This window comes from Lepidochelys kempii, chromosome 5 (assembly GCF_965140285.1).
Source record: "Lepidochelys kempii isolate rLepKem1 chromosome 5, rLepKem1.hap1, whole genome shotgun sequence".
Lineage (NCBI taxonomy): Eukaryota > Metazoa > Chordata > Testudines > Cheloniidae > Lepidochelys > Lepidochelys kempii.
In genome coordinates, this window is record NC_136384.1 from 61,880,820 (window position 1) to 61,896,603 (window position 15,784).

A 15,784-nucleotide genomic window follows, 5' to 3' on the forward strand; every position below is an offset into this window, starting at 1 on the left:
TTGAAGGTTGATGCATTTAATAGAAAGGACAGTTATGCAGGAGTTGTTCATCGGGGGGGAGGGATAGCTAAGTGGTTTGAGCACTGGCCTGCTAAACCCAGGGTTGTGAGTTCAATCCTTGAGGGGGCCATTTAGGGATCTGGGGCAAAAATTGGGGATTGGTCCTGCTTTGAGCAGGGGGTTGGACTAGATGACCTCCTGAGGTCCCTTCCAACCCTGATATTCTATGATTACGTTGCTTCCCTCATCGCACTAGCATTACTTCAGTCTCATCCACATTAACTGTCAACCAGCTTCTCTTCTGGGATCTGGTACCCCAAATGTTATATTTCTTTTTTTTACAACTTCAAAAATAGTCTCTGCCTTTGTACCCACAGGTAAAACTCTGGTCTGCTCCTTTAGTATCTCTCTCATTTCTGGCCTCTTGACTTTCATCTGTGGTTTAGTCAAGATACTACAGCTGATTTTTTTTCCGACGGACATTCTGATAGTTTTCAGAATGGAGAGAGGTAAATAGTGTCCCCACCAGTCCTATTCAACATATTCATAAATGATCTGGAAAAAGGTGTAAACAGTGAGGTGGCAAAATTTTCAGATGATACAAAACTATTCAAGATAGTTAAGTCCCAGGCAGACTGCAAAGAGCTACAAAAGGCTCTCTCAAAACTGTGACGGGGCAACAAAATGGCAGATGAAATTCAATGTTGATAAATGCAAAGTAATGCACATTGGAAAACATGAACCCAGCTATACATATAGAACGATGGGGTCTAAATTAGCTGTTACCACTCAAGAAAGATCTTGTGAGTCATTGTGGCTAATTTTTGAAGACATCCACTCAATGTGCAGCGGCAGTCAAAAAAGTGAACAGAATGTTAGGAATCATTAAGAAAGGGATAGTTAAAAAACCAGAATATATCATCATATTGCCTCTATACAAATCCATGGTATGCCCACATCCTGAATACTGTGTACATATATGGTTGTCCCACCTCAAAAAAGATATAATGGAATTAGAAAAAGTTCAGAAAAGGGCAACAAAAAGGGGTATGGAACGGCTTCCATCTGAGGAGAGATTAATAAGACTGGGACTTTTCATCTTGGAAAAGAGATGACTAAGGGGCGATATGATTGAAGTCTATAAAATCATGACTGTGTGGAGAAAGTAAATTAAGTGTTATTTATTCCTTCCCATAACACAAGAACTAGGAGGGTCACCAAATGAAATTAATAGGCAGCAAGTTTAAAACAAATAAGAGGAAGTATTTTTTCACACAACACAGTCTGTGGAACTCTTTGCAAGAGGAGGTTGTGAAGGCCAAGACTATAACAGGGTTTTTTTTAAAAAAAAAAGGTAAGTTCATGGAGAATAGTCCATTAATGGCTATTAACCAGGACGGGTATCCCTAGCCTTTGTTTGCCAGAAGCTGGGAATGGGCAATAGGTGATGGATCACTTGATGATTACTTGTTCTGTTCATTCCCCTGGGGCACCTGGCATTGGCCACTGTTGGAAGACAGGATACTGGGCTAGATGGACAGTTGGTCTGACGCAGTATGGCTGTTCTTATGTTCTCACTGTCCCTTGCTGAGTCCTGTAACTTGACTTCCTACTTCATTCTGTACAGCGTTCAAATCAGTCCTCACATACGGAGCCTTGACTACTCTATTGTCATCTTTTCTTTTCCCCCAACCCTAGTGCACTGTACTCTGTCAGCTCCACTAGCCTTACCCAGTAATTTCTCTCTTCCTCCCATTTTGGTTTCATGGCTTTATGCTGTACCTTCACATGGAACAGCTTAATTCCTCCAATAAAACAAGTGACCTCTCCTCTTTCAAGAAGCTCCCTTTCAAACTAGGCATTTCCCTAAGTCAGGATTTAAAGTAGTAACGTTAGAACATGTTGACTACTGTGTGCTGAAAGCCTAGTGTAGAATAGACCGTGTCTACTTTAATGTGAGCTAAAATGGCTGGGTAAAAAGCCTGGGCTCTTAAAAATTAGACGGCTAATTTAATCTGTAATACGCGTTCTGTTGCAGCTGATCTGTTAGTTATCTGTCCTGGTTTTGTAAGGAGATGAATTTAAACTCAGACTGGTATGTAAATGTCAAGTCATTGTGAACATCACAGAAACTTTACTACATTTTTTTTTTATTAGTCGTGCTTTCTTTAAAATTAAATAATCCTCAGAGAACTTCAGTGCACGAGTCAAGGACTTCTGGGTAATCAGAATGAAAGTACAATGTTTCAACGCAAGATAAACTTTTGGACATTTATACTGTTTGTTTTTCCTATTTGATGTACACTTAGCAGAAGGTCAGAGAGCCATGATTTAAGAATTCTTCAGTCAACACTTGTGTTAGCAGGAACAGCTTGCATGTTCTATTCCTGGCTATCAGGAAGCAATATGTTTTTTGGTTTTAAGTTCTATTGAAAGACTACTGTATATACCAAACTGATTAATCTTTTTTACAATAAAATAAATTCATGTAGATACTTGGTATGCAATGCATTTAAAAAGAATGTTGTCATATTCCCCTTACATCTCATTCCCACAGATTTCCAGATTAGCAAGTACTGTATCTCCATATGCCAGAAAGCATAGATCCAAGGTGGTACAACCACCAAAATACATTATCTTTACCTCCTTCTGAAAACAATGAAATCCTTGCCTCAATAGTTATTAGGCCTACTTTGTCCTTACTAGTTCCCAGCCCCCCAAAAAGGCAATAAAAGATTAGAAAGTTCTGCAAAGTTCTCTGGATGTACATTCCATACTATCACCAAGGTCTTGTCCAAACTAGGAAAATAAGTAGTATTTATATACAAGTTAGCTAACATGTTTTTCCCCCTAGTGCACAGTGAAATTAACTGTCTATCCCTCTACTACTGTCCTCTCCCCTCCAGTTCACACTTCAACAGGTGGGTCTCTTCAAGGGAGAGTTATTTAATCTGACATTTTCCCAGCGAATAAGTACTAGTGTGGGAGACCAGAGCCTTTATTTTTTCCTCCTGCATCATTTCCTCTCATCTCCACAAACCTATAAGTGGGATATATCTTCCTTCCCATTGTTTTCAATAAACATGTATTCCAAAGCATGGACAATTCCTTCAGTTACCATTTTGTACAGCGTACAATGCAATGTGCAACTGCTACTCCTCAGAAAGATTGGGCCTCCATCAAAGTACCGGAGGGGATCTCCCATAACCCTTTGCTCTCCTTGGACAATCTCTAACACTTGAAGCAGGAAATTCAGCCTTTGTTTCCAGCTGCCGCTGCCGCCTCCTCCTCCAGGCAAGTAACTCAGCTTCTCATCTACATTCAGCCCAAGCCCACTGCCAAGACCTTGTCTAAGTGCTTCTCTCAGTTCATCTTTTGTATCTACGTTGTCAGCTAAACTGTGCCCAACATCACCCAATCCTGAAAGCCAGGAAATTTTCCTAGACAATGCATGTAAATACAGAAGCAGCTTAAGCAGTACTGCTGCACTGGGGTATGTGAGAAGAGGTAAAATTGGACCTACCCCACTTTGGGACTGAACTATATAAGGGAGACACCCATTTTACCCTCAGACCCCATTTGGTGCAGCCCCTCCCCTTAGCTATACTGTGTTTTGGAAAGACTGCAGGGAAGAGCCAACCAGAGACTGAAGCCAGCATAGCAGCTGCACAGGCACCTTCAGCTGGGACCAATGGACAGATATTATCTACAATTTTGACTGGACTTTTTCTGCCCTGTGCCGACTGGCTGTTTGCTTCAACCCCCTCTAATCCTGTCTCAGGCTTAGTCTACATTAGCAATTTATGATGGTATAAACTATGTTGCTCAGGGGTGTGGAAAATCCACACTCCTGAGCGATGCAGTTATACCAACTCCCCCCAGTGCAGAAAGCACCTCTTAGGAAGGTAAATTATCTAGGTAGTGTCTTCACTGATATGCCACAGCAGCTTTTTAAATGTAGACAAGCCCCCAGTCTTTTCACCCTAGCCTCATTCCACACCTCTCTTCTGCCTTCCTTTCCTCTCTTTTCTCACCTGCTCTTTCCCCCTTGCTCCTCTCCCTGCCTTTCCTCTTGTCTTTCTGTTTAGACAAATCCCTCTTAATGAACACCGAGTTAACCAGTGGAGCAACCGTGGAAGGTAAAAGAATCTTGGGCTGATTAAAGACAGTGTGTCTAAACATTCAGGGATTACTAGAATCACAAATATTTTAGACCAAAATTTGTGTATTACTTTGATTAACAGATGAAGAGTATGCAGAGGTGGCCAATTACAGGGTATTAAACATTAATTAGTGCTGAATTTGGATCTTTTATACTTTACTGGATATGAAAAAGTTTGTATTTTTCTGGAGGTGACGGGATCTATATAGGAAGTGAAATGAAACTGAACATGAAAAGGGAGAAATCCATACTTAATTAGGCAGCAGTAGAAGAAACTGTTTCTGGTACCACTCACTCCTAAAGTTTGCAATTTGGGCAAGGCGGAGGAGAAAGGAAGGTAAGATTCAGTCACATTTGTATGGAGATTCACCACACCAATTAAATTAATCCCCTATTTACTCACCTACAGGAAGTGTTGAACTGGAGGACTGAGTTCCTTGGTTTAAAGAAGCAAATCTATTTTCTCTGCATGACTTAAGTCCTTTTAGAAAGAGAGAGGGATGGGAGGGTGGCACACAAGGAGCTTGTGGGGTAGAATGGAGGAATGCAAGGAGCCCCTGGTGTATGTCATAAGATTGTCCTACAGAAGCTACGAAGTGTGTGATCCTCTAGTGCAGTGCAGGACTGTGAGAGAGTGAGACTTATCTTGGAAAGGTAGGAGTTTTAAAACGTAGAAAAAATTGGAGGGTTTAGTGGATAATGAGCAGACCCTCCTTTTAGTCATCTTACTGCACAATACTGTAACAAGGAAAAAATGACAATATAGTTAGGAGTACTCACTATCATAGGAGATCAAAAGAAGCATAACTTCTTAGAAGTCTAGATAGACAAGGGCATAAGAGACATGTGGGATTACTGATCTTTCTTATTAAAAAGTTTTACTCTGAACCCTCAAGTGATGCATACAGCTAGTTCTTGTAACTTGGGACAGTAATTCAGCTTCTTTCCACAGTCTTGGTTCCGTTTGTGCTTTGTGGCTGCTTGCTCTGTATATAAGAATTCCTGTACTAGATCGGATCCAGTATCCTGTTTGACAGTGGTCAGTAACAGCTGCTCCCGAGGAAGGTGCAAGAAACCATGCACCAGGCATTTCTGAAACAACCTGCCTCCAAGGAAAGTTCTCTCCTAATCTCTACTAGTAAGGAGTCGGTCATACCCTGATGCATGAGTGTTTATATCCCTGACAAAACTCTTGCATATACATGTTAACATTTACTCTAGCTACTCTATAAATGCTTATCCATTTACTGATCAATGCTTTTTTAAATCTTCCTAAACTCTCGGCAGGATATCTTATGGCAATCAAATTTACAGGCTAATTTTGTGTTGTGCGTGAAAAAGGATTTCCCATTATCAGCTCTGAACCTGGAACCTTTTATCATCATTGATTGTTGTTTTGTACTAGGAGAGTAACTAGAAGTTGCTGTACTTTCTCCAATTACTGTGGGCGCTAGACTCCTTCAGTGCAATCAAGTTCTGCTCTTCAGCTGACATTTTTGGTGGGGGCTGTGGCTGCACAAAGTAGAGAAGTATATCCCCTCAGGTTCTAATGTTAGGACACCCTTTTGAAAATAGGTGATATAACGAGTGAACATAACATAAAAACATAAGAATGGCCATGCTGGGTCAGACCAAAGGCCCATCCAGCCCAGCATCCAGTCTACCAACAGTAGCCAATGTCAGGTGCCCCAGAGGGAATGAACCTAACAGGTAATGATCAGTAATCTCTCTCCTGCCATCCATCTCCACCCTCTGACAAACAGAGGCTAGGGACACCATTCCTTACCCATCCTGGCTAAGAGCCATTAATGGACTTAGCCTACAGGAATTTATCCAGTTCTCTTTTAAACCCTGTTATAGTCCTAGCCTTCACAACCACCTCAGGCAGGTGCACTGTGTGAAGAAGAACTTCCTTTAATTTGTTTTAAACCTGCTACCCATTAATTTCATTTGGTGGCCCCTAGTTCTTATATTAGGGGAGCAATAACTTTTCCTTATTCACTTTCTTCACACCACTCATGGTTTTATATACCTCTATCATACCCCCCCCCCCTTAGTCTCCTCTTTTCCAAGCTGAAAAGTCCTAACCTCTTTAATCTCTCCTCATATGGGGACCCGTTCCAAACTCCTAATCATTTTAGTTGCCCTTTTCTAATGCCAGTGTATCTTTTTTGAGATGAGGGGACCACATCTGTACGCAGTATTCAAGTTGTGGGTGTACCATGGATTTATATAAGGGCAATAAGATATTCTCCGTCTTATTCTCTATCCCTTTTTTAAATGATTCCTAACATCCTGTTTGCTTTTTTGACTGCCGCTGCACACTGCGTGGATGTCTTCAGAGAACTATCCACAATGACTCCAAGATCTTTCTCCTGATTAGTTGTAGCTAAATTAGCCCCCCCCCCCCATCATATTGTTTGTATAGTTGGGGTTATTTTTATCAATGTGCATTACTTTACACTTATCCACATTAAATTTCATTTGCCATTTTGTTGCCCAATCGCTTAGTTTTCGGAGATCTTTTTGAAGTTCTTTGTAGTCTGCTTTGGTCTTAACTATTTTGAGCAGTTTAGTATCATCTGCAAACTTTGCCACCTCACCATTTATCCCTTTCTCCAGACCATTTATGAATAAGTTGAATAGGATTGGTCCTAGGACTGACCCTTGGGGACCACCACCAGTTACCCCCTCGAATCTGAAAATTTACCATTTATTCCTACCCTTTGTTCCCTGTCTTTTAACCAGTTCTCAATCCATGAAAGGATCTTCCCTCTGATCCCATGACAAATTAATTTATGTAAGAGCCTTTGGTGAGGGACCTTGTCAAAGGCTTTCTGGAAATCTAAGTACACTATGTCCACTGGATCCCCTTTTCCACATGTTTGTTGACTCCTTCAGAGAACTCTAATACATTAGTAAGACATGATTTCCCTTTACAGAAAGGATGTTGACATTTGCCCAACAATTTATGTTCTTCTATGGGTCTGACAATTTTATCCTTTACTATTGTTTTAACTAATTTGCCCGGTACTGACGTTAGACTTACTGATCTGTAATTGCCAGGATCACCTCTAGAGACCTTTTTAAATATTGGCATTACATTAGCTATCTTCCAGTCACTGGGTACAGAAGCTGATTTAAAGGACAGGTTACAAACCGTAGTTAACAGTTCCGCAATTTCAGATTTGAGTTCTTTCAGAACTCTTGGATGAATGCCATCTGGTCCCGGTGACTTGTTACTGTTAAGTTTCTCAATTAATTTCAAAATCTCCTCTAGTGACACTTCAATCTGTGACAATTCCTCAGATTTGTCACCTACAAAAGATGGCTGAGGTTTGGGAATCTCCCTAACATCCTCAGCCGTGAAGACTGAAGCAAAGAATTAATTTAGTTTCTCCGCGATTACTTTATAGTCTTTAAGTGCTCCTTTTGCATCTTGATCGCCCAGGGGCCCCACTGGTTGTTTAGCAGACTTCCTGCTTCTGATGTACTTAAACATTTTGTTATTACCTTTTGAGTTTTTGGCTAGCTGTTTTCAAACTCCTTTTTGGCTTTTCTTATTACGTTTTTACATTTAATTTGTCAGTGTTTATGCTCCTTTCTGTTTACCTCACTAGGATTTGACTTTAACTTTTAAAAAGATGACATTTTATCTCTCACTGCTTCTTTTACATGGTTAAGCCAAGCCACAATGGCTCTTTTTTAGTTCTTTTACTGTGTTTTTTAATTGGGGTATCCATTATGGTGTCTTTGAAAAGTGTCCATGGAGCTTGCACTGTACCTTTTAATTTCTGTTTAACTAACCTCCTCATTTTTGCATAGTTCCCCTTTCTGAAATTAAATGCCACAGTGTTGGGCTGTTGAGATGTTCTTCCCACCACAGGAATGTTACATGTTATTATATTATGGTCACTATTTCCAAGCGGTCCTGTTATATTTACCTCTTGGACCAGATCCAGCGCTCCACTCAGGACTAGATCGAGAGTTGCCTCTCCCTTGTGGGTTCCTATACCAGCTGCTCCAAGAAGCGGTCATTTAAAGTATCAAGAAATTTTGTCTCTGCATTTTGTCCCTGAGGTGACATGTACGCAGTCAATATGGGGATAATTGAAATCCCCCACTATTATTGAGTTTTTTATTTTGATAGCCTCTCCAATCTCCCTTAGCATTTCATCGTCACTGTCCTCGTCAGGTGGTCGATAATAGATCCCTATTGTTATATTCTTATTAGAGCATGGAATTACTATCCATAGAGGTTCTATGGAACATGTGGATTCATTTAAGATTTTTATTTCATTTGATTCTACATTTTCTTTCACATATAGTGCCACTCCGCCCCACCCCCGCATGACCTGTTCTGTCCTTCTGTTATATTTTGTACCCCAGAATGATTGTGTCCCATTGATTGTCCTCACTCCACCAGGTTTCTATGATGCCTATTAGATCAATATTCTCCTTTAACACGAGACACTCTAGTTCACCCATCTTATTATTTAGTCTTCTAGCATTTGTGTATAAGCACTTTAAAAACTTGTCACTGTTTATTTGTCTGCCCTTTTCTGATGTGTCAGATTCTTTTTTATGAGAATGTTTTTTGTCTGAACTGGCCCATACTTTATCCTCTTCCATCCTCTCCTCCTGACTAAAACCTAGAGAATCTCTATCAATAGAGTCTCCTCTAAAAGAAGTCTCTGTCCGATCCATGTGCTCCTCTGTAGCAATCGGCTTGGGGTCTTTTTGGTTCCTAGATTAAGGCCAAAAAGGACCATTGTGACCCTAACAAACAGGACTTTTCTAATGAATTCTTGTTTGAACTAGAGCATATCATTTCTAACAGCCATCTAGATTTAAAAATTGCCAGTGATTAAGAACACACCACAGACCTTGGTAAGTTGTTCCAATGGTTAATTACCCTCACTGTTAAAAATGCGTACAGTAAACACAGCCTGTATTCTGTGGAATTAAAGAAGACCACACAGCACAACATCTGAATGCAGAACGATGCAATTTCCTGATATAACCCGCATGTTCAAGCTTTTCTTTCTATCTCATTCTCACAGTATCGGGTTCACTAGGGCTTAAGTATTCTCTTGAAGTATTTCCTGGAGTCCCACACACCTCCCCCATTCTCCACCTATCTGACGGGGTGGTGGGGCTAGGGGGCTTCTGCTCTGCGATGGGGTGGTGGGGCTAGGGGCTTTAGGCCTGCAGGGAGGGTGCACCAGGGCTCAGGGCTTCTGTCCTACAGGAGGGCTGAGAGCGGCGGCAGGGTTCAGGCGGTGCTAAAGCCCCGAGTCCCAGCACCCCAATCCCTGCAGGGCTAAAACCCTAAGCTCCCGCCCGCAGTCAGGTAGGCAGAGAATAGGTGTGAGGAATGTGGGCTCTGTGAGCTGCACTTCAACTGTAGAAGAGAAGCATGTGGCTCACAAGCCGTGGTTTGGCCACCTTCTGGTCTAAAGCATTTAGGTTTTTTTTGGGGGGGGGGGGTAGATACCTACAACTAAGACAGTTTTTAGAACTTCTGTTCTGTTATTGTATGAACAGTAGTAGTAAACTAAAATACTGTTTCATAAGTGTATCTTCATGCAACATCTTAATGCTTGCTAGAGCAAACATAAGAAACTTCCAGACCCTAAGTCATTAACAAAATACACATTAAGAAATTACAAATAGATTTATAATGATCACCTGAAGTGCTTTTTTCTTGAGAAGCAAGCCTAGGGACTTGTGCATATTTCTCCCAAAACAAACAGCTGAGGTATTTTAGCAGCTGCATTCTTTATTCTGTTTTAGAAGTTAATTCTGGCATCATCCACATCAATGGAAAGAAAACCCCAAATATGGAATTCAGTCACAGAACAATTAAGTGACAGATTAGTCCATTTTGAACGACAGTGTTAATATTCGTTAAGACTGTTTATGTCTGCATTACAGATTAGTGATCTTTGGATTTTTTTTTTATATTTATTTATAAGTGTCAGTTCAACTTTAGAAGTCTAGCAACTGCAAATTAATCAGTGCTTTTGCTGACTTAAAATGAAATTTGACAAAAACAAATACTGCAGGATACTGAACAACACTGCTAAATCCTTTCTTTTAAAAAAAAAAGCTTGGGAAGCTTTTGAAAACACTTTGCTGAAAGGATACAATTTGAAATAACTACCAGAATATCCTTAAAACAGAATTGATGCTTTATTAGTAATGCCTCACAATGTAAGTATATCCTCGTGAATAGAAAATACTAGCACAAATTACATTCATTAAAAAAAATAAGGATAACTGAAGGACTAGAACAGTTACGTAAACATTTTACCTTTCCTCTAAGTGTATTTTACTGTTCTGTTGCATGTGGAAGAGAATGCATTAATGATGTCATACTAAAAGTACTACATGTATTTAATATGACTCTGAAATTTTAGTAGCATTCAGTACACAGAACACACATTTTTCTTCCAGTGTACTGCAAAGGTCTCTTAAGGGGAAGGAAAGAGGCCTCCAAAACACTGTCCTTGATGAATAAAACTAAAATATACATTAAGGTCTTCTGGCATTAACACTGTTTAGATGGTAAAGTAGGAAAATTGTCTTGGAATCATTCACAGATTACACATGTTAAGAACTTCACCTATATAAAAAATTCAGTATCTGACACACCGTGATAAATACCCAGATTTTAAGAAGAGCTTGGTGTAAGCTCAAAAGCATGTCTCCTTCACCAACAGAAGTTGGTCCAATAAAAGCTACTATCTCACCCACCTTGTTTCTCTAATATCCTGGGACCAACATGGCTACAACACTCCATACAGATTTTAAGTGTTAGCATTAAATGTATCACCAATTTAGTAACCTCATAAACCTTTCCACTGCTCCTTTGCAGCAATTAAGAAAAATCTCAGTAGTGCATAAGAACAAGTAAACATCAGTCACATTAGCTTCTGCACAAATGGAAAGAGACAATGGGAGAGGGGGCTGAGGGAGAGAATAGGCAATTAAGTTTAGAATTTAAACACTAACAAGTCATTAACTATATTGGCATGAAATCCAAAAAAAAAAAAAAAAAGCTGAGCCTGTTGTAGAACTACAAATTTATTAAATGTTTTTCATTGTCTGTTTTATAAACAGCTAATCTATTTCCATAGAGGCTGGTTACTGTCCACCTTAAGAAAATCATCTAAAATGCTTTCACTTCATGATAGTATTTCTGCAAATCATAACCTGAACTCAAGTTGATCTCCTGCGCTAAGCTTCATACTGTTTCATTTAATGGACCACTTCATAAGAGAAGGATCCTTTCATACACCCCATTTCCACTCCCATCCTCAGCTCAACCCTTCACCAGCTGGCTCCAAAAATGTTTCATTTTACAGACCTCCATGAGCAGCTTATATCACTGATGGCTCAGACACAATAGTTTAAGAACTCGCCTGTCTACACTGTTCTCAAGCAGACTACATTTGTGATTTCTTCTGATCCCACTCTAATTCTATTTAAACTGCTGATTTACAATACAAGTTAACTCCTCTCCGTGTTTAGGGTTTAAGGGAGAACACATGCCAAATATCTCAACCTATTTAAAGGAAAAGGAGTTTACCCAGGAGGTAACTGAATCTTTTCTGAACTATTTGTGAGCAAACATTAGTTGTTCCTTTTGCATACGTAATTATGAACACTTCTAGAAGAAAAAAGGCAGATGTGTAAGTAAAAACTCAGCTTTATGTACTACATTATTTTTATCTGCCAAGTTAAAAATTAAAATAAAAACAACTTACCCCTTGGAGTCCTTGAAATTGGATTGAGGGTCGAGAAGGAATACGATTCTATAAAAAAATTTTTTTAAAAAGCAGTGAAAAAACTCATGAATATTATAATAAACTTCACAATTCCAACCCAGAACGGGGTTTGCCATTACAAAATGGATCTAAACAGACATTTACAAAGCTGTATTCCTTTTAGTAACAAGAGACAAAGGTTTGCTAAAAGCTACATGTTTTATAATCTGAAGAAATGTAAATACATTTGACCTTGAACTTCAATTCCTAAATGAAAATAGAAGTGTTAATAAAATGAAAACCTGAACCTTTAGGTAAAAGAAATACTTGTATATTGTACCAAGTTTGTTTAGCATGGCAAACCTAGCGTAGTTCTAAATTTATAGAAGTTTGATGAAGATGTAAAGCGATGTCCATAATCTGTAAATAGCTATATATGCCATAACACCATTTAGAAACCAATCAAAGGTTTAATATGCATTAAATAATTTTTCAAGATTTTCAGCATGGATCCAACTTTTTTCTTTGAAGAGCTATTTGCCTTGTCAGATGTAACCTAACATTCTTCCATATGTTGAGTTGGTCACTGAACTGCACAGACACTAAAGTTTTCAATACAGACATTACATGGTTTAAAACCAAGTTATAGTTACATTGAATTATCCTTCAAATTATATTAATTTTAGTCAGAGTACAACTGTAACTGAGGATCTTCTAAGATTACATATATTTAGGGCACCACCAAATTCATGGTCCATTTTGGTCAATTTCACGGTCATAGGAATTTAAAAATCGTTAATTTCATGATTTCAGCTATTTAAATCTGAAATTTCATGGTGTTGCAATTGTAGGGGTCCAAAAAGAAGTTGGGGGTTTTTGCAAGGTTATTGTAGAGGGGGTTGTGGTACTGCTACCCTTAATTCTGCGCTGCTGCTGGAGGCAGTGCTGCCTTCACAGCTGGGCAACTAGAGAGCGGCGGCTGCTGGCAGGAGCCCAACTCTGAAGGCAGAGCCGCCACCAGCAGCAGCGCAGAAGTAAGGATAGCATGGTATGGTATTGCCACCCTTACTTTTCTGCTTCTGCCTGCAGAGCTGGGGCCTCAGTAAGCAGCCACCACTCTCCAGCCACCCAGCTCTGAAGGCAGCGCAGAAATAAGGGTGGCAATACCACAACCTCCCTCCAACTCCCTTTCGGGGCAAGACCCCCAATTTGAGAAATGCTGGTCTCCCCCGTGAAATTTGCATAGTATAGGGTAAAAACACACAAAAGACCAGATTTCATGGTCCATGATGCATTTTCCATGGCTGTGAATTTGGTAGGGCCCTACATATATTATTAAATGACCTAAAAGGGTTAACTGTAACTCAGCAATACAGCAACCTCACCCAGAATAAGAAAAATGAGAGCTTTTTTTAAATGCCTGTCACTCCTTGCTAGATATTTAGCTAATATACTGTAAGAAGCTAACTGCAGATCATGCTCAGCAATTTAGTACCGAGAGAACTAAACTGACTGGGATTATATGACTGTAGAAACATGCTGTTCTTGCATGTCAAAAAACCAAAGAGAAGCAGATTACCCAACATAAAAGGAAGGAGAGTCTTTCATCATTCTTTTAATTGACACTTACATTGTTGTAAACTTCAGTGTTAGGAACACATTAATTGAAACCATGAACAAAGAATTCCAAAAAAATTGAACGCAGAAAGTCTGTTTCAGAATTTGTCCTGAAAGAGTAGTTAGAGACAACTTAGATAGCATTTTGTGAGACCAGGAGTAGGACAGTGAAGTGTCTGTTAATCTGTAAAACTAGAGTTCTTGTTTGAAGCTTCACTCCACGACTTTTTAGTTCCAATAATTAAGTGAAAATTAAAAGTAACAGCAAAAAATAGCTCATTTTAAAAACTGTGTTAAAGCCTATTCAAGTATTCCATAAGTTTACATTTACAAGTTACATAATAAAAGTCTATAGGTTTCTTGGTTTCCTTAGATCAAAATATAACAAACCTAAAAAATTGAGAGAAGATGCTTGAATATAGTTGGGCAGCAGTGAAATTTTACAGAAAGACGACTAAGGCAATATAATTTTGTCTTATAACAACTCTGGATGCCTGTTAAAGAATAAAGAGGCATGTGTTGTGGTACTGCATGTAATCATTAACTCTGATTCAGAATGTTTTAAATATTTTAAGAAGATGCTTAATGGCACCCTGTTTTAATTGCCTACACAGCATTGTTTATTTTAATCAGAAAAAGCTATAGTAGAGAATCTAAAAAACTGTGGGCATCCTAACACTATATGAATGGAAATTCTGGGATTGATCCAAATACAACGAACTGGAGTAAATAAGCTCTTCACTGTAAAAATACTACACATATAGCCAGTCTTGTACACACTAAGAGGCAAAAAAATATACTCAAATCTGTGTTGAGAAGTCCCATGTAATTTTTAAAGTTAAAGTTTTAATTTTAAATTAGACTACAATTTTAAAGTGTAGCTTTTGCGCTAAAAAATGCAGTAAGGCATGCCAACTAATGCTCAACATTCTACATAATAATGCCAACTCCAAATTCAAAAAACCTTGAATCAGATCCCTGCAAATCATGAGTTTTTTAAAAATAAAAATCGTATTTCCTGGTCTGATTCAACTCCCTTCCTCTCTCACCGCTCCAATATTATTTGATTGAAAATTGCATACATTTTCAATCTAAAGTTATCAGATTGTATGATAATTATATTTATTTCTTCCAAACAATACATAATATAATAAAGTCAGTAAATATTTATAGGTATAGCTGATAGCATTGCCTGTAGTTATGGCTATTCAACACTTTCCATAAGGCCTTGTTTCCAGTTTCTTATAAATTTGCCAAACTTTAGCCATTCAGCTGAAATATTCCATACCAGGTATGTTTCAGACAGAATTTGGGAAATTTCAGGCAAAATATTTCAGATGTTTCCAAGTGACAGGGTTAGGGTAACAAAAGATTGTTTACCCATGTAAAAAAAAACCTTACAACCATTTTACTGGAAACCTCTAGGGCCCCATGTCTTGTAGAAGGAATTTGAAATCTGGTAAGAGGTCACCCTGGTGTCAGGTATGTACCTGTTGCTATCACTGACACACTGTCTAAATTTGGCCAAGTTACAAGTCTCTGAAAACTGCAGTTCACATATGCTCAGTAGAAGTTTGTTAGAGGCTCGTAACTAAATTTTCTGAAGATTCGATCCATAAGGATCATAACCCATCCCTACATAGCTCCAATATATTGGCCAGACCACTCATCTGTCATCACTACAAACCAGCTGAGACGTGCCCCAACCCAGGCTGCAAGGGACTGAGCACAGTTTCTCCTGAAATTGCTCCTCCTATTGCCTCTGTGGCTGCTAGCCATAAGAACTGAGAGACAACTTTCCCCTCCACGCTTCCTGACTCAAGCTGGGGGGGAAGGAGGCTGAGAAGTGCCGAGAATGAGGGGTGACAGACATGAGTTGGTGAGAGGGAAGGGCAGGGCAGAACAGAAAGAGGAATAGTGGCAGAGTGGGGTTTGTGGTGATGAGATAGGAGCAGAGGAAAAGACTGGATGGTAGTTCCTGTGGGAGGGAAGATGAGAGCTTCCACATGCACAGGGCTAAAGATTGTGGGAAAGAAGGAGCTCTTCATATTATTGTGAGTTCCTGCAGCAGGACTAACCATCAGAGGACTCTGAATTTGAGAATGCTAGCAACATTGCTACAGTCAAAGAAAGCATTGTCAAAAAAAACCTTCATGTTGATGGAATTTTTATGCTGCTCCTAATAGTAGTGTTCAGAGTAGCAGCCGTGTTAATCTGTATCCGCAAAAAGGAG

General features: G+C 39.3%; 1 protein-coding gene across 3 annotated transcripts in view; it reads right to left on the reverse strand.

Moving 5' to 3' along the window:
• The window catches only part of ELL2 (elongation factor for RNA polymerase II 2), a 79,254-nt gene that overhangs the window by 52,613 nt on the left and 10,857 nt on the right, over positions 1 to 15,784 (reverse strand). For all 3 annotated transcript variants that reach the window (XM_073344547.2, XM_073344548.2, XM_073344549.2), the window contains exon 2: positions 11,935 to 11,982. In XM_073344547.2, coding sequence (XP_073200648.1) covers positions 11,935 to 11,982 — 48 coding nt within the window. The remainder of the gene's footprint in view (positions 1 to 11,934; positions 11,983 to 15,784) is intronic.